Consider the following 23,924-nt stretch of genomic DNA (forward strand, 5'->3'; position numbering starts at 1 on the left):
ATATAAGTCCTACATACTTTAATTCTTGGGGGGTAGGGGGGGCAACAGCAGCATCATTACATAGGTATAAACTTGAATGAAGACCAACCTTCTTCTGACTGCTTTGCAAAAATTGCTATATGGGAATCCAGGCAAAAGTGTAAACAAGCACCATACACCATAAATGCAAGTTTAATTTTGAAGCAAAATAAATTATAATTCAGTGGTAGGGAACTCCGGTCCTCGAGATGCATATTCCAGTCGGGTTTTCAGGATTTTCCCAATGAATATGCATGAGATCTATTTGCATGCACTGCTTTCAATGCATGCTCATTGGGGAAATCCTGAAAACCTGACTGGCTCTCAAGGACCGGAGTTCCCTACCCCTGTTATAATTCCTTAGTGAGCTCCAACAAACTTGAAGTATATGTATCAGCAGTTTTCCCAAGACTATCTTATTTCTTCCTGTCAATATCTTACACAAGCTCCTTCTTCAGCTGTTTAATTTGTACTATCATGCCTGTGTCTGTTGACTAGATACAGTATTCCAGATTTTGACCACTATTTTTAGTCACAGGTTCATTTCTAAGCAAAACAATGTTTATTTTAAAGTTTAAAGGACAAACTGTGTTAGGGACTACCTAAAACATATTTAACACATTTCTTCAGCAAATTTTATGGGGACCTACGCTCTCTTCCCTTTGCTTGGTTTGCAGCTTGTTGTACCACAAGGTTGCATGCATTGGTGAGGCTGAGCGTTATGCCATCAGTAGTGCAAGTAATGGTAGATATTCTAAAAGTGGATAGCTGAGGTGCCAGACTAAGACTACCCTACCCGTTTCGAAAGAAGAGTATGGGAAAGTGTTGTCAGCAGATCACATCTTCTGTAAAAGCCGCAACAACATTAGCATTATCTGCATGGAAGAAAGGCCTGGAAATATTGCCATGAAAACTCTATAAGAACATAACAACATAAGAATTGCCGCTGCTGGGTCAGCCCATTGGTCCATCCTGCCCAGCAGTCCGCTCACACGGCAGCCCCCAGGTCAAAGACCAATGCTCTAAATGAGCACAGCCTCAACTGCGTATGTTCCAGTTTAGCAGGAACTTGTCCAACTTTGTCTTGAATCCCTGGAGGGTGTTTTCCCCTATAACAGACTCCGGAATAGCGTTCTAGTTTTCCACCATTTTCTGGGTAAAGAAGAACTTCCTTATGTTTGTACGGAATCTATCCTCTTTCAACTTTAGAGAGTGCCCTCTCGTTCTCCCCACCCTGGAGAGGGTGAACAATCTGTCTTTATCTACTAAGTCTATTCCCTTCAGTATTTTGAACGTTTTGATCAAGTCCCCTCTCAGTCTCCTCTTTTCAAGGGAGAAGAGGCCCAGTTTCTCCAATCTCTCACTGTACGACAACTCCTCCAGCCCCTTAACCATTTTAGTCGCTCTTCTCTGGATCATTTTGAGTAGTACTGTGTCCTTCTTCATGTACAGTGACCAGTGCTGGATGCAGTATTCCAGGTGAGGGTGTACCATGGCCGGTACAGAGGCATGATAACCTATTCGTGATCCCCTTCTTAATCATTCCTAGCATTCTGTTCAGTGGCTTATCAAGGGTGGGGGGGGGGGGGAGGTCTGCCCCGGATGCAAGCCCTGAGGTGGTGTTCCCAATCTAGTTCCCCCCCCCGGCATCCGGTTCCCTCCAGACGTCCGGATCTCCCGTCTGGCATCCGGATTCCCCGCCGCACCATTTACCTAGAGAAGCAGCCTGCAGCAAGATCGCGATGCCAGCGATCTTTGCGCTGTTTCCTTCGCCACGGTCCCGCCCCTCCTCTGATGTCAGAGGATGGGCAGGACCGTGGCAGAGGAAACAGCGCCGAAGCAGCGCAAAGATCGCTGGCATCGCAATCTTGCTGCAGGCTGCTTCTCTAGGTAAATGGTGCGGGGAGGCCAGGGGGATGAGCGTTCCTTCAAGGTGGTGGGGGGTGAGCAGTCCTGGGGGGGGGCGAGCGATCCTTTGGGGTGGGGCGTGGCAGCAGGCCTTCAGGGTGGACATGCCTTCAAGGGAGGGACAAGCCTTCAAGGGAGGGACAGGCCTTCAAGGGGGGGGGGACAGGCCTTCAAGGTGGGAGGACGGGCCTTCAGGGGGACAGGCCTTCAGGGGTGGGATGCAGACCTTTAAGGGGGGCAGGCCTTCAGGGGGGGCCCTGGTGTAGAAGTACACGGAGGGAAGGGGGGGTTCAAAGAGACATGTATATGCTAGACTTTGGGTGGGAAGAAATAATGGATCTGAAAATAGAGGAGAGGGAGAGAGAGATGATGGACCATGGGTTTTAGGGAGGGAAGGAACAGAAAGGGAGAAAAATTGGACACAAAGGATGGTGTGAAGGGGGGGGGATTGAGATACTGGATAGGAGGGTAGTTGGGAAAAAAAGGGGAGAGATGGTGGACCCTGGGGTGGTGGGGAAGGAGGGAGAGATGCTGGATAAAAGGGTAGTTAAGAAAAGGTGGATCTGTGGAGGGAGACGAAAAAAAGGAAAGATGCCCGACATCTGGGGGAGGGAAGAGAAACGGAAGGGGAGGACAGAGATGGCAGATGGATGGTTAGCATGCAGAAAGAAGAAAGAAGGAAGGAGACCCTGGCAAGCAAGTTATCAGAAGACAACGAGAGCCTTGGACCAACAAGGTTTGAAAAATAATCAGACAACAAAAGGTAGAAAAATTCATTTTATTTTCTGTTTTGTGATTACAATATGTCAGATTTGAAATGTGTATCCTGCCAGAGCTGGTGTTAGACCACAAACGTGAGCTAGGATTTAACTGAGAGAGAAAAAGTCCTTTTTGGTTCTTTATTTTATTTACACCACAGCACCAGTGTGGTTAGGAGAAGCCAAAGGGGGGTGAAAAAGCTATAAAATAAACCCACCAGGATGTTTGGGAAAAAAAACAAAAAACACCCAATTGGGCAGGAAAATCGAATCAAAAAATCAATTTAATAGGCTGAATCGAATCGAAATTTTTTTTCCTGAATCGGGCAGCACTAGTTTGCGCTACTGTCTTAGACTTTAGGACCTGGGATTGGGGAGAGATGGCATCCTCAGTACTTTATAATGCAAGTGAAACGAGGATTTGGTCAGACTTTTGAAGGGTCTGCAGAAGAAAAATATTGTATAGGCCGGGGACATGAGACAGCAGGAAATGGGAACTTTTCTTCCTTCTATTTTTTGTGAATGGAAAGGCTGAGGATGTCAGAGAGTTCAGTTAAAATATGTGCTTTATAAGAAAATAATAATGTGTTTTATAAAGTTTATAAGCATTGCTGGCCTACCCGGTGAGGTGTTCCTAGTGGTGGTGGTGGTGGCAGCGTGTCAATATGTTGAGAGGAAGAGGTGGTCTGGGAAATTCTGCTGAGCAAACTGCAGGCCCATTTCCACCCCCCCCCCCCCCCAGTTAGTCCACTCCACTCAACTGGTTCACACACTGAGTGGGTCTTTGGGTGTTGTTCCTGGATAGTTCTTTTGGGATCTTTGTCAGTATCTCCTTCTGGTCCAAGGAAGGAAACTTTGTTAACCTTAGCATTGACCTTCAGAATATGTTTGCAACAGCGCTGCTTGTATGGCATTAGGCTATGTAGTGATCGACAAAAAAAAACAGACCTTTGCACATTTTTGTACTATATGGTGGGTGTATGAGGAGATTCACATTTTCTGCACAGCTAAGTCCGTGTGAAGTTACCTTGTGCTGTATTTGACATCTAACAAGGTCTCTGTTTGGAAGGAAAGATCTAAGATTAAAAATGAAGTGGCCAGAAGTTATGGTAAAAGCAGATAGCGTAGCTGGTTTTAAGAAAGATTTGGACAAATTCCTGGAGGAAAAGTCCATAGTCTGTTATTAAGACATGGAGGAAGTGTCTGCTTGCCCTGGATCGGTAGCATGGAATATTGCTACTCTTTGGGTTTTGACCAGGTACTAGTGACCTGGATTGGCTACCATGAGAATGGGCTACTGGGTATGATGGACCATTGGTCTGACCCAGTTAGGCTATTCTTATGTTATGTTCTCATCTGTAGGGGCCTTTGTTTTCACTTCTTATATTAATGTATTTTTTTTTCTGGGAACTTATCAGTGCTTTTTATAATGGGAACAAAAATGGAAGAGAATTAATGTGTGTGGAATGGGGGGGAGTAACTAATTTCTTCAGCTAAATAATTCAATCCACCTCAACCAGACATAGGAGAACTCACGCACCATTCACACACCAAAAACGTCAAAAGAAAAAAAACTGTTCGACAACCTCCTAGCCATTCGAGCTGCAACACTCGACCCCCAACTCTACAACCTATTGACCTCGACCACAGACTACAAAACCTTCAAAAAAGAAATAAAAACCCTTCTATTCAAAAAACACATAAAACCGAACTAACACAATCAGAACTGTCCCAAGCATCATCTGCAACTACTCCATATGTACTTCTGATATCATGACAATTCAGACATAATTTATGTTATGTTATGTTTGGAATAATGGTTACATATATGAGGTTCAATAAAAGAAAATTTTCACTGCCTGTTTCTATTCTGACCATTTATTCCGTTTCATGGTCATTACAAAAAAATATTTTTTTACATGGGGGGAGGGTGTCAAAAAAAATTATGGGCCCCGGGTGCCACATACCCTAGGTACGCCACTGATTCTGTTTGCCCTTTTCACCGTAAATGACATCAGATAAACACCTAAACAGTCCATTCAGTCTTTTCAAAAGTCACACACATTATTAATTCATAATGAATTTGTCTCTCTTTGATATTTATGGGACATAGAAAGTAGAAGTCCGTCCAGTTATGTCCTTAGATTCCAAAACAGTGCTGCATATTTTCCCCAGACCTATTAAATATATATGCAGAACAAATCATCAGAGAAGCAAGACTATATGATGAAAACTGACCTGGAAGAATTGATGGAGGACTCATCAACAAATGTTGTTATGCTGATGATACTATTAAATATCTGCTCATCAAGATCAAAGAACATAGTCTCAAAACTGGGTTTGCATCTTTAACATGAAGAAGGCAAAGATCATAACAACTGGTAAAATTAATAATTTCATCCTTGATGGAAAAGAAATAGAAACAATAGACATCAACCTGCTTGGATTAATAATCAATAATGAAATTGCAAGCAGCCAAGAAAACCCAATGACGAATCACCTTTGGCGGAATGGCTATGAAGGATCTAGATAAGAACTTCAAGTACAGAGATGTTTCTTTGTATACAAAGATTTACCTTGTTTGAGTCAAGGTAATTTAATTAATACAATAACAACATTTGGATGGAAATAAATGGACCGTGAAGAAGCAAAATGAAGCAAATTGATGCCTTTGAATTAGATGTTGGTAGAGAATAAGGAGTCCATGAATTGCCCCAAAAACAAATCAATCAGTACTAAGCTATCCTTGGAAACTCAATGACAAAACTATGATGTTCATACATCATGTGAAGAGAAAGATCATTAGAGAAAGTCATCATCTTGGCAAAGATGAAGGCCAATGCAAATAAGAAAGATCACAATGTAATGAACTGATAGAATAGCAACAGCTAAGAATGCCATGATATGAATGATTAGCCCTCTGATTGGATAGTTGCTCTGAGCTAGGTTCAGTGTTCAAAAGCTGCCATGAATTGACATCAACTCAGTGGCAAAATAATCTCTTTACGAAAATTAAAAACTGAAATGCTCTGGTTATTTTTTCTTTGCATTATCATAATCTTTTCTGACAAGAAGGGCATTGTAATTTTTGACCAGGGGTTCATAGAAATCAAAATAACAATAAGGTACATATTTAACACTTTGGCGCTCACTAACAAGTTCAGATGGCAGATCCTAGAAAGTGGGTGTTAGAGAGATCACCAAAGTCTGAGAGTCACAAAAGGAACAGAGGAGGATCACAGTACCACAAGTACCATAGTACCACAATCCTTTGATGCATATAATCCTAAAACAGGCAGAAACAAGCACTTCTTTGGTCTGGCTTTTTGGCATCTTCAAAATATGGTACTCTAATAAGCTGCTTATGTTGCTTTAGCCTAAACTCAGGCCTTCAATAATCCAATGGCTAATGAAAAGGGAAAGATAACCTTTTTGTGAGAGAGTTTGGAAGGAATGAAAACTCTAAAAATACAATACTAACTAATACCATAACTGGGGAAATATGATCTTCTAGAACCCAGGACCACAAGACAAAAAAACATACAAACCTATTTACATAGATACCTTATCATTAACCAATTTTTTTTAAAAATATCTTTATTTATTTTAAAAGTCAACATCAAGTGCAACATATTATCAAGCAATGTACGAATAGACAGCACTTAATTCATTCAAATGATATAATGAAATAATAAAAACATATCCCTTCCCACCCACCCACCCTGTCATATAGCATAAAGACAATCAAGAATAATACAAATGATCAAGACCAACAAATTACAATCAAATAATAAATTAAAGGCATATCCCCCTCCCCCCCCCCCTCCTGGATGTGTATAATCTAAGGGCTAAAACCAATAATCAATCTTTACAAAATTTTGTCAATGGGTCCCAAACCTCCTTGAATTTCTTATAATGCCCCAACTGTATTGCTCTTATACATTCAAATTTATAAGTTTGGCACAAGGATTCCCACCAAAAACTATAATCTGTCCCCATTTTTCCGAATAAGTTGTATGGCATCTCCCGTCGTGATGAAAAGTAATCTATTATTACATGAAGTTATTGGACTCTTATCATTAACCAATTTTAACAAACAAGATGAGCTCAGTTGGTACATCCCATGAGGTGCTACTCCCTCAGAAGCTTTGCTGTAAACTTCCTTCTGATATACGGTCTCTGAAAGGCTGGATCTAAGCACGTTTGAGATTCTATGAGACCTCATTCCCACTGTAGCTCCTTGTGACTCTGGACAAGTCACTTAACACTTCATTGCCCCAGGTACAAAATAAGACCCTGTCTAAAATGTGTAATCCACTTTAACCCTTTCAGGACCAAGGGACATATTTGTCCCATAACTTTAAAATCCTATAAATTTTGATTGGGATAGTCTACAGTTCTAAATTTGATATGTACGGATTCCATATGATACTGCCTTTATGTAAACAAACTGGTTCCGACATTCATTCATTAGCGTCGTTGCCAGATTGACGAGAAGATTCACTTGCCACACTGTCCATAAGCCAGAAGTGTGATTTTTTTTTAAAAAAATAATGATATTTCACAAAAAAAATCAATTTTTTGGCATCTGCAAGCCCTTTTTACCATAAAAATGTCGTCAAAACCACAAAAATTGGCCTACGATCCTTATGGTCCTGAAAGGGTTAAGGGGCATAAATAGTATTCTGATTGTAGGCACCGGTAGGTGTCCTACTGCTGTCTAAAAAAACAGGACAGGCTGCCTATATTGTAGGTGTTTTTGCGCACCTAGAGAGGTGTGTAGGGCTAGGCGAGGGCGTGGTTTCATCAGGAAGTGGCCTTAGCCGAGCTTAGGCGGCCCTAGGCATCTCCCTAGGACTGCGATAGGCGCCTGAAATGTAGGCCAGCAAAATGCTGGTCTACATTTCAAACAGACGCGGCTGCTGAGCCGATCGTAGCAAGAGAATCTCCCTGCTGCGATCAGTTTAGTGGCTGCAGCAGGGAACCTTTCCCCCACAAAGTCAACCGGCAGGAGGGATGCCCACTGTGGCACGGATGCCGGTTAGAGAATCGGGGTGATTACAGATGTGATTCTATATAGGATGCCTGTGTGCAATTCTCAAAAGCTGCTTAGGCGACTGCTGAGACTGGACATCCTATACAAAATCCAGCCCTCACAGAAAAAGTGGTATATCATATCCCATCCCCTTTACCTCATTACCTACTCACTACAGATGTGTGCTTATGAACTCCTATAAGATAACAGTGTAAACCAATGTGCACAAATATATCCTATTATACAAAGAGAACAATAATTGTATGTTTGTCTCAGATGCACTGAGACAGCCTATTGGAGCACCAGACTTCAACTGTGGAGCAGTGTGCTGCAGCCAAGAGGTTTCCTGACCAACAGGTCCAACATACTAGAGCCATCACGGTAGGAGGAACACAAAGTTGTGACTGCTTAAAGTACTCCATTTCCTAAAGGCACTCTGGGAATAAAGAGCTTAGGGAAGAAATATAGAATGTAAAAGGGAAAACACAGCTGAAATTACTGCAGCACATTGGTCAGACATTCCTAAAGGCGCCAATAGGCTGCAGGAACAAAACAAGACTCAGAGTTGCTAAGGTACTGCTAAGGTATACACAAGTGTGTCTCAAAGAGGTGGTCTAAGTGACTAAGTGACTAAGAACACCACACTGCACTATAGCAGTTTTCACCCCTATAAACTTAGGTACAATCTTCCCATTGGACAATTCTTGCGGATTCGCAGGATTTGTTCCTCAGTTGCTCAATATAAAATAGAAGCTAAAAAACTGGGTGATAGATTGAGGTTGAGGGGCTATCCTGAAGGTTCGATTAGAAAGGCGTATTTAAGGGGAAAATTTGCGCAGAGAAATCTCCTTTTGCAAGAACCAAGAGACATTCTACAAGATGACTATGGCCAATTGACCTGTGTATTGCCTTTCTCCAGGGCGACTACAGCCCTGGTGGGCATGCTCAGGAAATCTTGGCACATAGTGCAGATTCATAAATCTTTAGAACACTTTCCTTTAATTGCTTATTCTCGGGGGAGATTACTGGATCAACGGTGTTATTTTCAAAGGTATGGTACGAGACAGGAAAGGACGGGTGGACACCACGGCAGTTGTGGTAGATGCCAGTGGTGTCCACTCACCATCCAGGGTGATAACTGGTCGGTCCCAGGGAGGGATTTAATTTTAAGATCTAGATTGGATACCGATTGCAACTCTCAGGGAGTTGTATATGCAATAATTTGCCCCTGCGACCTTATATATATCGGTCGCACGAGTCGTAAGATCAAGTTACGCTTAAATGAGCATAAGTCCCGTATATTAAATGGGGTAATCCAGGCTCCCTTAGTGGAGCACTGGACTAAATATAAACATTCTGTGGAACAGTTAAGATGGCGGATTATCTATAAGAGTATGGATGGTGAGGGGGAGGGAGACTTGAGACGTCTGAATGAGGAGGAACAAAGATTTATTTTTAAGGTAGACACAGTGGAACCCCGTGGGTTAAATAATATGATTGAATGGAGTTCTTTGATGTGATTAGTTTCCTGTGTTTGGCCAATGGGCTCCGGGGGGGGCGGGAACTAAAATGTAGATGAGTGGCATTTAAATTGCGGGCCGAGGACGCCGGCGCCATCTTTTGCTCATTAAACTTTTGGAGTCGGATGACGGCGGCGACCTCGGTAAGTTGTTATATTACACCGATTCTTAATGGACTAATTTTTATGTAGGGAGGGGGCGGGTCACAATTGTATGTTACGGCTCCGTTTCTATATTTTACAGGGAGACCCTTGAGAAAGCACGATTTATGTGCGAAACATGTCGGGTCTGGCTCCCCTGGTTTGGCTGAGATAAGTATCATCCAATACTTTGGATTAGTATCTATCAATGAAATTGAATGATAAAGTATTATAGTAAATTGGATAAACTTTTATAAGAAGTATACAACGAACATATTCTTATTATAACCGGAAAAGACAGCCAATGATGAAGCACCACACTAAGCTTCCCGCGATTTAAAAGAATTTTTTGCGGTGGAGTGGTGGGGCTGAGGCGTCCTTTCTAACATTACATTTGATAATATCACAATGTAATATCCAGACCGCTTATAAAGATTGGGGATTTATTGACATTCATTGGGCTGGATGAAAATTAGTACAAGTGGCCACCACTGTAGTTGCTCAAAGAGGTGGGAGGCACATCAGAAAAAATTTGGTTTACCGTATTCGCGGTTTCAGCAATTGCGGTTTTGATTATTCATGGTTTTTACTTTGCTGGCTCCTCCCCCCAAATTACATCAGCTTGCACAGAGAAATCGCTGATTCCCAGCACTTTCTTCACCGTGTATTGCCTCTCCTTCAGGAACAGGCCATGTCTCCCACCATGTTATTCGCGGTTTCACCATATTCACGATGGTTTTTAATAGAAAACAGCGAACAACATGTGACAAAGTTATTCATGGTTTTTCTGTATTCACGGGTCTGTTAATCCTCTATCACAGTGAATACGGAGGGAGAAGTGTAGACAGCAAGCCCATGCTTTCCTTAACAACCATCTGTGCTTATTTGTAATCTGTGTGCAAAATAAAGGTGTGATTGAACTCATCCTGTCCTATCTGCCATTTGTAATTCTTTTGCCATATAGTCTCTATGATTGTAGACTGCTTTCACTGTGCACCAGATAAGATGCTCTATTAAATTCAAATAAACACACAGGGGGAGAGTGTGGCGCAGTGGTTAAAGCTACAGCCTCAGCACCCTGCGGTTGTGGGTTCAAACCCAGGCTGCTCCTTGTGACCCTGGGCAAGTCACTTAATCTCCCCACTGGCCCAGATATGTTAGATAGATTGTGAGACCGTCAGGGCAGACAGGGAAAAATGCATGAGTACATGAATAAATTCATGTAAACCATTCTGAGCTCCCCTGAGAGAACAGGAGAGAAATTGAATAAATAAATTAGTTTGCTAGGGACACCAGAGATACTGAGAGTCAGTCAGGTTCTTGAAATCCCCTTAACTGGTCCTTATTTCTGTTTCCCCATTATCCTCAATGACAGGGCAGATCAACACAGAGGGAAAGCTTTGGGGCAGCTGCTGGAAGCTTGGAGAAACAGCTGCCGTGTCGGGGCCCCACTGAAAAGTAACATTTAGCTGTTTAATGAAGGAGGGGAAGCGAGGGAGATAGAGAAAAGGGGAAGAAAAGTTCAGACTGCAGGGGGTCCCCTGAATCTGTGGGCCCCAGGGCAGCTGCCCTGTTTGCCTTTCCCTAATGCCGGCCCTGGGGGGTGAGAGAGAGAGTCCTCACCAATCTCAGACCTCCTGTTTTTGGCTGTCCAGCATGCACTGCACTGTGTGTGCATGAGGTGGGAGGGAGAGAGGAAGTTCCAGCGCAGCATCAGGTGACCAGACAACATGTGCTGATGAGGCTGTGCGTCTGCATGACGACTGCCACAGCTGGGTCCTCCGGGGCAACGCAGCACTGATTTGTCATTTTTGCTCCGCTGCCACCCCTCCCCCCTTTGCCACTGCCAAAGCCCCCCATAACACTAAAACCCGGACAAATGAGGCCTTCTGAGGGCAAATTAAAAATCCGCCTGGACGCCCTAAGTCATCGCCAAAAGGAGGACATGTCCGGGGAAATCCAGATGTATAGTAACCCTAGGTTGCTCCCTCCTCCCACTGCACCTCATTAGTCAGACATTCCTAAAGAACCTTAGCCAGCCAATAGGCTGCAGGGAAAAGCCAAACTGAAGGTTGATGTCTCATAAGCAATTGGTCCTATCTCCTCTGCAGCTTATTGATTGGCTAAGCAATCTCTGAGCAATGGACTAACAGCACAGAACACTGAAGAGCTGCAGTATTGTTAAGGATTTGTGAGGGGAAGAAACACAGAGGGAACACATATGGAAAGAAACAGAGAGAACAGAGTAGAATTAAATATAAGATAGCATGCACAGTGATACAAAGATAAGTGGAAGAGGGAGGGGGCTGAAGAAACAAACAGATGAAGACAGGGAGAGGACCCTCGCGGAATTCAAACACCAAAGGGCTGATCGAGAGTTCTCAGAAGAGAGAATCTGGTTGGAGGAAAGAAGTACTAAGGGGTGAGAAAAAGGTTGAAAGTGGCGAGAGAGGCAAGGCTATTTTCATTTACAATTTTAGGACAGCTTCTCACCACAGCTCAGCCCAATAATCACTGGGTATGAATGTGTACCCCAATACCAACACAGGATAACCCAGGGGTGGGCAAGAGGGCCAGAATCCAGTCGGGTTTTCAGGATTTCCCCAATGAATATGCATGAGGTCTATTTGCATGCACTGCCTCCATTGAATCCCGACTGATTCTGGCCCTCATTGCCCACCCCTGGGATAACCCAAACAACGCCATCATAGCCATTCGCCCACTTTCCCGAGCAAAGCCTGGTCTTTCAGGTACTTTTTATTAAACAAACCAGACAGGGGCCATGTTTTGGCCAAAAGGCCTGCCTTAGAGGTCCAACAGTGTCTGGAATGTGGTTGTATAATTCAATGCAGACAAATCAATGTACAGCGAAAACATGCTATTTAATAAACGCATCGTATCATAGCCACTGCAGGCAGAAATCTACGATACGACGTGTTTATTAAATGGCACGTTTTCACTAGACATTGATTTGTCTGCGCTGTTGGACCCCTGCGGCAGTGCTTTTGGCCAAAAAATGGGCCGTGTAGGGTTTATTTAATAAAGGTATATGAGTGCACATTGGTTTTGCCTCCACTATTGTCTTTGCTTTGGTTCTCCTGTGGAAAGTCGATTCTTCTGTTGCTTTCTCCTATGAACTCAGCAACATAACCATATTACTAACATCGAGCCCTTCTGCTGAGAGTAGAAGGCAACAGCATGGCACCGGGACTAGAATGCGCTCCCTGAGCCCAAGTAGAACATTAACTAACTCGAGGATTACTCTAATACCACTGGCTGGGACATCTGACCTTCATTTTCATCATTAAAAGAAAGAAAAAAATTTTAAGGTTGAATATAGATTTCTCACCATGAGCCACCCAGCCATGTTTACACTGATCGCAGGTTCTGAGGTTAATCTTCCCAGGCTGGAAACATTCACACGTGCAATTTACCAGTGTACAACGGATGGCCTGGAAAAGAGAAAAAGAATAAAATCTTAAGTCATTGATCTGGATCTACTGTATAATTATCATATTTTTTGCTTTTTTATATTGGTCTTCATGATTTTCTGGGAAAAGAAGAAAGAGATAGGGAGATTTAACCCATTCGTGCCCATATTATATCCATGCCCGTGACTGCTTAACTTATTTCAGTTGCCACATGACAACAAGGGCCATGAAAGGGTTAAAAAGAGAAGCAAAGTATGAAAAATTGAAATGCAAAGCAATATGCTCTTTGAAGAATATTTCTTTCTTATGTGAAAAAAAAGTCAACACCAAGAAACTAAGATAAAAAGATGTGTTCAATACTCTAATGCAACCTACAGCTTTATAAGACTGAATAGTTAAAAGGCACATGATCAACTGCTCCATTCCATAAACAAATCACGAATACAGGCACTGCCACACAATTCAGATAATGATGGTTATTTTAGAAGCCCTATTTGCATTCTGGACGTGCATAAACTGGCATATAGACGTTCAAATTGTGAATCCATGCATATTGAAGGGGGGAGTGGTCTTGAAGTGTTTTGGACAGGACTAACGTGGGGCATAAAGATGTATGTGCATTCCACATTTCAGAAGGGGAATGCAGATTTATGTCCGTCAACCTCAATGACAGGATTAACCCCCTCTGGGTATATCTAGGTTATACGAGGACTGATTAAAAGTAATGAGACTGCCTCTGTTTTTCTTTTCAAGAAGTAGACATGGCAACACTGTGCTGGTTCTTGTGAAGCTCGTACATTGTATGACTGCCATAGTTAGTCTGCCATAGTCTTCATTATAGGGTCACAGCAAGAGGCAGAACTTCATACGCTTTGTCATGGCAGATGAAGAAGACATGTCTGTGAGAGTACGGCAGAGGGGTGCAATTGAATTTTGTGTTAAACATGAGTTAAATGGTGTGGTGGCCATATTAGTCCACTTTCCAAACTTGTGAAACTCTTGAAATGTTACGACAAACGCACAGTGGTGAAACAATTAGTCATGCTGTGTACTCTCACAGATACGTCTTCCTCATGTGCTATTGCTACAGTAATAATTGGGTTACTTTATCAACAGTACTGCATACATCTAAGTCACAGAAAACTATTAATATATTAATATAGGGGAAGCCCTGTATGGCATAGGTAGGAACTAGAATATCTAAGTCTGCATGCGCACAGTTCTCTCACTGTTTTGCAAAAGGCTGTGCTGACCTGCAGAACCTTTTATAAAGTACATATAAGGACACCAGCAAAGACTCACATATTTTCCGGCATAGCTAGTGAGGTCCTCATTCTACGTACACTAGAGTGGCCAAAACCTTGGCGCCAACTACAAAAGTTCTTAGTGAGATTTTACAAGGTACGCAAACCTTTTAAAGCATCATGCTAAGTATCAGTACATTGCATAACTTTTAGGTGCACCCATTTAGGAAAACCAGGCCTAAATCCACAAACCTAACTTGTGCATGCATCAGTGCATTCTGTAATGGTGCACCTAACTTGTAGGAATGTTCCTGATTCTCCAATACCCCTTCCCTGACTATATCTCCTTTTCAGATTCAAACACTAGAACTGGGGCATACCTTTCATAGAATTGCCAATTCCAATTTGGTCCAATTAGCATCAATTATGAGGTGCTAATTGTCCATTATTGGCGCCAATGAGGCCAATTAATTAAGCTGAGCATGCAAAAAGGCCAATTTGCATGCACAACTTAAGGCACCATTTGGGGTGAGCAATTTCATGAAACTACATCTTGCACATATACGAACGTCGATTCTAGCGATTATATGTAGAAATGAGGATGTCTGAAATCATAATTTACACGTGTAATAAAACTATATATGTAAATGCTGCTATTTCCATGTGTAAGACTTCTTTAATGACTTCCACAGTTTCCTAGTTACAACATATTATTTTTGTTACATAAAGATTAAGACCCTCCCCATACTACTACTACTTATCACTTATATAGCACTGAAAAGCATTTATAGTCAGTCCCTGCTCAGAAGAGCTTGCAATCTAACTTGGACAGACATGACATGACATGACATATAGGGTTGGGGATGCAGAACCCGAGGTGAAAGGAGTTAGGAGTTGAAACCACTCTCAAAGGGGTGGGCTTTTAACTGGGCCTTGAACACTGCCAGAGACGGAGTAGAGAGTTGCGCGGGGACAGAAATCCCACCCGTCCCCACCCGTCCCCGCCAAAGTCCCACCCGTCCCCACCCGTCCCCGTGAGGAATCCCACCCGTCCCCACCCGTCCCCGTGAGGAATCCCTCCGTCCCCACCCGTCCCCGCGAGGAATCCCCTCCGTCCCCACCCGTCCCCGCGAGGAATCCCCTCCGTCCCCGCCCGTCCATATAAACTTCAGAAATAGTTATTTCATTTAATTATGCTACTGAATTAAAGGCTCTGGTAGAAACCCATTTACAAATAAGCAAAAAGACTTTATTAATTTGAAAATATTAATTGGGAAGAATACATACTTTGCAAATGGGTTTCTACCAGAGCCTCTAATGTTTATAAATTTTTATCAACACAACTAATATACTACTTTATCCTGAAGCAAAATAAAAAAAAAGAAATATAATTCTTTTCCTACCTTTGTTGCCTGGTTTCTGCTTTCCTCATGTTCTCATTCAATTCCTTCCATCCACTGTCTCTCTTCCTTCTGCATCTTCCATTTGCTCTGTTACTGTGCCTCTCCCTTTCTTCCCCCTTCCAAATTGGTCTGGCACCCATCTTCTTCTCTCCGCTCCCCCCATAGTCTGGCATCAGTCTTCTTCCCTGCCAGCGTCTTCTCCCTACTCTCTCTTCCCCATTTCCTTTCAGCGTCTTTCTCCCCCCATCTTCCCCATGTCCTGTCAGCGTCCTTCTCCCCCCTCTGCTTCCCCATGTCCTTTCAGCGTCCTTCTCCCCCATGGCCTTTCAGCGTCCTTCTCCACCCCCCCCCCCCGTCTTCCCCATGTCCTTTCAGCGTCCTTCTCCACCCCTTTGTCTTCCCCATGTGCTTTCAGCATCCTTCTCCCCCCTCTGTCTTCCACAAGTGCTTTCAGAGTCCTTCCCCCCCCGCCCTTCCCATGGCCTTTCAGCGTCCTTCTCCACCCCTTTGTATTCCCCATGTGCTTTCAGCGTCCTTCTCCCTCCTCTGTCTTCAAGTGCTTTCAGAGTCCTTCCCCCCCTCTTCCCGTCTTCCCCATGGCCTTTCAGCGTCCTTCTCCCCACTCCTTCTCTACTGCCCCGGGTGCAGCACAGCCGGCCAGGTCCCCTTACTTTTGTGGCACTTCCCCGACCGACTGACAACAGCCCCGGTCCGACAAACCTCCCTGCCCTTAACTGCGAATCTAAATTACCTTATTACAGCTGCTGTAAGAAGATAATTTAGATTTGCGGCTACAGGGCAAGGAGGATTGTCGGACCGGGGCTGTTGTCGGTCGGTCGGGGAAGTGCCACAAAAGTAAGGGGACCTGGCCGGCTGTGCTGCAACCGGGGCGGGGTGTGGCGGGGCGGACCGCCCCCTCCCTTGGTAGCCACTCGAACCGCGAGGCTACTCTCCTCCTTACCTGCACTGCCTGCAGCACAGAGCCAAACGGAAGTCTTCCCGACGTCAGCGCTGACGTCGGAGGGAGGGAGGGCTTTGTTTAAGCCCTCCCTCCCCTCCGACGTCAGCGCTGACGTCGGGAAGACTTCCGTTCGGCTCTGTGCTGCAAGCAGAGAAGGTAGGGAGAAGAGCCGCGCGACTGAGTACATCCAGCCCCGCAGGAACCCCGCGACCCTCGGAGGCGTCCCCACGGGATCCCCGCGACCCTAGGGGGCGTTCCCACGGGATCCCCGCGACCCTAGGGGCGTCCCCACGGGATCCCCGTGACCCAAAGGGGGAACCCGCGGGATGCCCGCGGGTCCCGCGGGATTCCCGTCGTCCCCGTTCCCGTGCAGCTCTCTAAGACGGAGCCCACTGTACGGATTTGGGCAGCTTGTTCCAAGCATACAGTGCAGCAAGGCAGAAGGGATGGAGTCTGGAGTTGACAGCTGAAAAGAAGTAGCACAGATAGGAGGGACTTATCAGATGAGCGGAGTTCTCGGGGGGTGGGATCATAGGGGGAGATAAGTGAAGAGATATAGTGAGGGGCAGCTGAGTGAGTGCTTTTGTAGGTCAGTAAGACGAGTTTGAATTGTAGTCTGAAACGGATGGGAAGCCAATGAACTGACTTTAGGAGAGGGGTAACGTGACTCTAGCGGCTCCCCTGGAATATAAGTCATGGAGCCGAATTCTGGACAGATTGAAGGGGAGTGAGATGGCTAAGCAGAAGGCCTGAGAGTAGCAAGTTGCAGTAGTCTAAGCGTGGATAAGTGTTTTGGTGCTCAGAGAGGATGATTTGGATTTTGGTTATATTAGAGAGGAAGAAGTGGCTTACATCCTCATCCCTATACATCTTCATCACAGTTTAAAGTGCACCAGTGACTGCTTTGGTTTCACAATCAGAATCTTTCTCAGGTTTACAACAGTGGAAAAAAAGCATCTATCTATACCAGGGATGCTCAACCTAGTCATCAGGATGTCCACAATAAATATGCTTGCGAAACATTTGCATCAAATGGAGGCAGTATCATCCATATTCATTAGGGATAGCCTGAAAACCTGGAATGTTTGTGGCACAGAACTCCTGCATCCCCGAGCTAGTGGATGCATCAAACTCCTAATAGGCAATGTGTGAAACGTTTGCTTCAGTGTAGTAAACAACTTCAGACAAAGAGAATTGATTGATTAAATGTAGAAGACCATTGCCACCATGAGTAACACAGCAGCTTAAAACATTAACTTAAAATTACATACACAATTTAAAAAAACATCAATCAATATACATTTAAAAGCAAATATCTGCTGAAAATCCCTTTGGCATTTAAGCATCTTAAGTCCAAGTTTCCAAGTTTATTAAAAATTTGATGTACCATATATCATATATTTCAAGGTGGTTGTACAATAAAAATTAGAGTAATACATATAATATACCTTAAAAACAAGTTAACACAACAGGACAGAAAACAAGACACATGACTGGACAAACAGATACCGAAGGAAAATGGGGAGAACTACATTATTATTTTAAGAACAGAGATGGTACCAGGGGGGAAAAAAAAACACACGAGAGGGTGGGGTTGTAACAAGAAGGTCCAATATAGATGGACTAAAAAAGTTTAAAAATCTGTATGAGGATAGTTAAACTTGGAAAGCATCTTTAAAAAGGAATGTCTTAAGAGAAGACTTAAATTTCTCAAGGGTTATCTCTCATAACGTGTTCAGTACTGAGTTCCAAAGGATTGGAACAACCAGATAAAAGATGGTATTTCTCCTAGTATTTATATAGCTCAGGGATGGATTGCTAATAAATTTTGATCAGAGGATCGAAGATAATTTGATGAGGTATATGGAATCAAAAGTCTATTGATAAATTCCAGCTGACCTGTTTTTCTAATTTTAAAAGTCACTAATAATGTTTTAGAAGTAACTCGATGATTGATAGTGAGCCAATGGGTTTTGATTAAGAGTGGAATTACATGATCAAATTTTTTTGCCGTATAAATAACTGTAGACGTCTTAACACTTTCTTGGTAATTCCATGTCATTAAAAACGTAAAATACCTAGTACTACCCCATGGGACATTATTGAAACCACTGTTGAAGAACAAAATTTTGCTTTATTCTCCTTCTCTCTCTTCAGCATTCTCTTCCTGCTCTTTTGGGGATATGTTGGGTTATGAAGTCTTTAGGGCCCTCTGTTGGGTTATGGAGCCATGAACCTAAATTTACATTTGTACTATTATTTTATTGAATATCTATCCTTACATAGCCCATCATAGCCTAACCATTGCAGACAAGGTCTTAGGCTGTAGTCCTTTTTGGAAGACAGCTAATGTGGACACCTCAGTCTGACTACCAAGTGTCCTAAACCTAGTCCAGAGACTTGGAGAGCTAACCTGAGAAATCAAACCAAGGTCCCGCACCTGAAGAATAAAGCCCTTGCACAGAACTTCTGGTAGATGACTGGAATGCCCTCCCGAGGGAGGTGGAGATTTCAAAAAAGCGTGGGATGAACACAGAGGATCTCTAATTAGATAATGAATGCTATAAAACAAACCAAGGCTGGTATTGGGTAATCCTGCATGGTCTGAGTCCCATATATGGTGATTTGGTTTAGAATGAGCTAGGGAGGGCTTTGATACAAGCTCCAGTGCAGGATGGTCAATTAAGGATAGAGTGGGCTTCGATGGCAACTCCAGCAGTGGGAACATAAAGACAGTGCGGCAGTCTTTCTATGGTTTGACTTCATATAACAGGTACATAAATGGCCCACACATATAGGCAACCTACATAGTAACAACAGTGGGTGGTGGCAGATGAACACTTGCACATTACATCCAGTCTGCCCAATAACAAAACTCAGAGCATGTGTTTTGCTTCCATTCTCTTTCCATATAGAAATTATTTGTGCTTAAGCCACACATTTTTGAATTCCGTTACCATTTTAATCTCCACCACATTCATCACCCTCTCCATGAAAAAGTACTTCCTGACATTATTCCCAGGTTAAATATTAATACCTTTCAAATATTTGTGAACCCTCCTCCACCCCCAACCCCCTTAAAAATGCTTCTGTTGTAAAAGCAGTGATGGAGGATTTTTCAGGTGGTCATGAACCTTGACTGTGGCTAGAGAAGCTTTGTGGGAGGAGCTGGAGATCCCTTTCCCAGGAGGGAGGGGGAGAGTTATAAAAGAGACAGAGGGAGTTTAAAGTAGACTTTTTGGTTGTTCCTCTCTCCCACCAAAGCCTGAGACAGAGAAAAACTCCCAGAGAGATTTGGGAGGGAACTAACAAGAAATTGTAAATAGTTAAACCAAGGATGAACTGGAAGTGACAGGGGAAAATTTGTTGATGGAACCAACGTGTCTGCCTTTCATGCGGAAGAGACTGTGAATATGTAATCCAGAGTGAACTGGAAGTGACAGGGGGAAATCTATTGATGGAACCAAAGTGTCTGCCTTTCATGCTGAAGAAACTGTAAATATTCAATCCAGAATGAACTGGAAGTGACGGGAGAAAATCTATTGATGGAACCCAAGTGTCTGGCTTCTCACTGAGTGCATTGTAACTAGGTTAAAGGCTGTTCTATGATCAACTTCAATAAAGTTCCAGTTTGGTTCACTTACACCTCGGACTGAGCTGTTGTTTCGTTGGAAAGGAGAATAGGGTGAGCAAAACTCCGGAGTTGATCATCTTCCAGTCATTGCATCGACATCTACACATTTCCAGATGTGGCCCTGAGCTCGGGGAGGTTCATGTGGGGGCAGGGCTGGGGGAACAGGGTGGGGCCAGGTGTCCTCTTTTTTAAAAGAGGAAATCTGGCAACCCTAGGATTAGCAAAAATGAAAAACTCTGTGGAGATGGTGATGTTCAAGATGCAGGCTTTATTTAAAAATGTACAATTGGATAATCCACATAAAATATATCTAGGTCATAGATATATTTTATGTGGATTATTCAATTGTACATTTTTAAATAAAGCCTGCATCTTGAACATTACCATCTCCATAGAGTTTTTCATTTTCGCTGGAATTTGCATTTCCTGTTGGACTAAAGGGTCAATCTTTTGATTGCTAACCGTAGGATTAGTTCTTGAGTATCTAGTTGTAAACTGCTTAGATAACCTTGATAGGCGGTATATAAATACCTAATAAAAAAAAATACAGATTAGTCCCACACTTGATACTAACAAAATACCCGGCCCAGACATTCAATGCTGGTGCCCGGACATGGCCTAGCCATGAATATTTGGGAATAAAGCCGAGGTCCAATATGGCTATTAAAAGAAAGAAAAAAAAAAACACAATCTGGGCTTAGCACCTAACATGTTTTAGCTGTCAAATTCTATCTTGGAACGGGTAAAGTATACCTGGCATTTCTAGGGTTCAGTCTCAAGTTAAATTATTATTATATGCATCTGATTAACAGAACTAACAAGATTATATCAGACAAGAAATGATATTAAAACACGAATAATGTGTGCATGCGAGGGAGAGGGTCAGTTTTATGTTCAATACTTTATTGACTTAGAACTGTATCAGGTCTTGTCATTAACAATGTCTCCCTCTAATCTGTTCTTTAATTAATGAACTTGGTAATTAAATGCACTGCACAGAAACAGAAGCATTGCTCCCTCAAAGAGCATCAAATCCTGAAAAAAAATTAAGATATACACGGCATAAGGAAGCCTACTTTTTCCATACAATTTAGTAACATACTAAGATTATATTACGATTTATATTCTGCCACTACCCCGAAGAGTTCAAAGCAGATCACAATGAAAAACAATGACTAGGATCAAGCCCCAGTTAAACAATCATAATAAGAATAATTGGTCTACAACAAATCACCTAAAAAGTTCTTAAATAAATGTGTTTTTAATAATCTCCTAAATGTCATGTAAATTACCTTCAGCTCTTATTTAAAAAAAAAAAAAATGAACCTTATTCCAAATTGTGGGTGCCTGAATGGGCCCCCCAAAAAGGGCTCATTCAACCTGCCCAGTTCAGATTCATCCTCTTGGTAAACATGCACAGAAGAGGTAGAAATACAACCCAACCTTACTACCCTCTTGTCTCTGTCTTCCATTTGCCCTCTCAACTCAGTTCTCTTATCTGTCCCAGTGAACAAAATCCATCACAATGTCAGTGTCGCTATAATTTCATAGAGCTCTAATAGAATGGTACGTTGGCTGATTAATATTGGAACATGCAGCTTTGATGCAGTCATGAATCATATCACTCTTGTGTAGGGTTTTAACTGCTGCTCCAAGCACTTTATTCCCAACGCACTTCGTTTCCATCCTCTAACCACTAGGGATCCTATAAAAGCAATTCTATAACTTGGTGCATGTTGTAAGTGTGTTTTGAGCACATTAAGTGCGCAGAAAAGCAACATTCACATGTGTAAACCTGTGTCACTCTATTTGATATGACAGCACATAAGTACCTACCTTCAGATAACCTTCCCCCAAATTACCCACCTTAACACCTTCCAATTAAACAAATACCATAAATAGATTGTAACCTACCCTCTCTAACTGCATTCCATATGTATTTTTCATACAGTTCTTCACTGTCAGTTTAATTTCCATCCTATAAGTTCACATAGAATTTTTCTTTTTTCAACCATCTTTATTTTCTCTTCTTTATTAATTTCCAGGTACTTTAGTTAGATTGTGAGCCTTCGGGACAGTAAGGGAAATTTTTAAGTACCTTCTTACTTCTCATTTATAATCTTAATGTATATTTTCTTCAAACCGCTTAGAACCTAACGGATGTAGCGGTATATAAGAAATAAATTACATTACATTACATTACTATAGCAAAGGAGCATACATGTGGGCGGAACATAGGAAGGATATGGGCGTGTCTCCAACTTACACATACCACTCGTTTAGATTATGATAAAATTTGTGTGTGTTGCATAGAATACTTAGGCGTGGCCATTTATGCTTGCCACAGACCTGGTGTAAATGGTCATGCCAAAATTTAGGTGTGCCAATGCAGGTTTACACTAATATTCTATAACGGAATTAAAGAGCCCACGTGTCTTATTAGAATGGATGCTCCCTGTGCAGCAGTCGAATGCTTCAATGGAGGCACTCTGTTATACAATTGCCCCTTATGGGCTAGATTCAATAAATGGCACTCAAATTTAGGTGCCAGGAAAAATCAGCACTAACAGAGAAATTCTTTAACCAGCGCTAAAACTTAGGCGCCGGTAACAATCCTTCCAGCGTCTAAGTTAATTGACAAATGCAGTTAGAAACAGCGAAAAACCTGAAGTTCAAGCACCTATTGACATCTAAATAAAAGGCGCCAGAATCGCACCTACATAGGCGCTTTCCCCTGCCTAATGCAACTGTGGGCAAGGCTAACACCGTAAGTGGTGTTAGGCAGTGGAAAGTGACTAAGTAGGTCAGGGGTGTCAAAGTCCTTCCTCGAGGGCCACAATCCAGTCGGGTTTTCAGGATTTCCCCAATGAATATGCATGAGATCTATGTGCATGCACTGCTTTCAATGCATATTCATTGGGGAAATCCTGAAAACCCGACTGGATTGCGGCCCTCGAGGAGGGACTTTGAGATCCCTGAAGTAGGTGCAATTCACAGTGTAGATAGGTGCTGGAAATGTAGGCCTGGATAACCCTGGCCTACATTTCCGGCATCTATCTTGCCTGGAGGCGCAATTCTGTATACTGCCCCATTGCGTGGTTGACACGTGATCGGCAGCCGCTCTTTAGGCAGCCGCCGATAGCAGTGCCATATACAGAATCCGGCTTTAAGTGCTATTTAATAAAGGGAATTCCAGGCTGAATGCGTTTTATACACTAGCACCTAGAGCGGATTTTGGTGAAAGGACTTATGCTGGTTGAAACTTGGTATATAACACTGTGCCTAAATATCTGGACTGCCCATGACCACACCCCCTTCTGAGTTGCACATGAGACTCATTGGGCATGCTGCATTACAAAATAGCAAATAGGCAATACATGCGTAAATCCAAATTAGTATCAATTGAGTACCAATTAACATCAATAATTGAGTAGTTTAGGAGTGTATCTGGGCTCTGTGCCCAGCTTGAGTGATCTATATAGAATCTGGGGGTATAGGTTTAACTCTTTACTGAGTTCCAGTACTGTCTTGTTTTTAAATGCATCACTTCCTCTAGTAGGGCATTCTATACATCCATCACCCTGCCTGTGAAAAAAAAATATTTCCTCATGTTGTTCTTGTGGAATCTTCTTGCTTGAATCATCACATAATAAATAACTCCTAGTTCTACAACTTCCCTTCCATGTATTTAAATGTTTCTATCATATCTCATCTGTCTCTTTATTCATCTAGCATTCTAGCATATACTGTAAGTATTTAGGTCTTTCAGTCTTATCTCAGTGGCTTCCGGTGGAGACCCCACTCCATTTTTATTTGAAGCATGCTTGTAATTATCACATTATACTAATTCATGATCAATATATACATAAACA

At 42.7% G+C, this 23,924-nt stretch overlaps 1 protein-coding gene across 10 annotated transcripts in view; it reads right to left on the reverse strand.

Annotated features, from left to right (window-relative positions):
* Positions 1-23,924, reverse strand: part of BNC2 (basonuclin 2) — a 1,455,515-nt gene that overhangs the window by 424,857 nt on the left and 1,006,734 nt on the right. For all 10 annotated transcript variants that reach the window (XM_033920493.1, XM_033920483.1, XM_033920500.1 and 7 more), the window contains one exon: positions 12,729-12,831. In XM_033920493.1, the coding sequence (XP_033776384.1) occupies positions 12,729-12,831 (103 nt within the window). The remainder of the gene's footprint in view (positions 1-12,728; positions 12,832-23,924) is intronic.

The sequence above is a fragment of the Geotrypetes seraphini genome, chromosome 1, assembly GCF_902459505.1.
Source record: "Geotrypetes seraphini chromosome 1, aGeoSer1.1, whole genome shotgun sequence".
NCBI classification, from domain to species: Eukaryota; Metazoa; Chordata; class Amphibia; order Gymnophiona; family Dermophiidae; genus Geotrypetes; species Geotrypetes seraphini.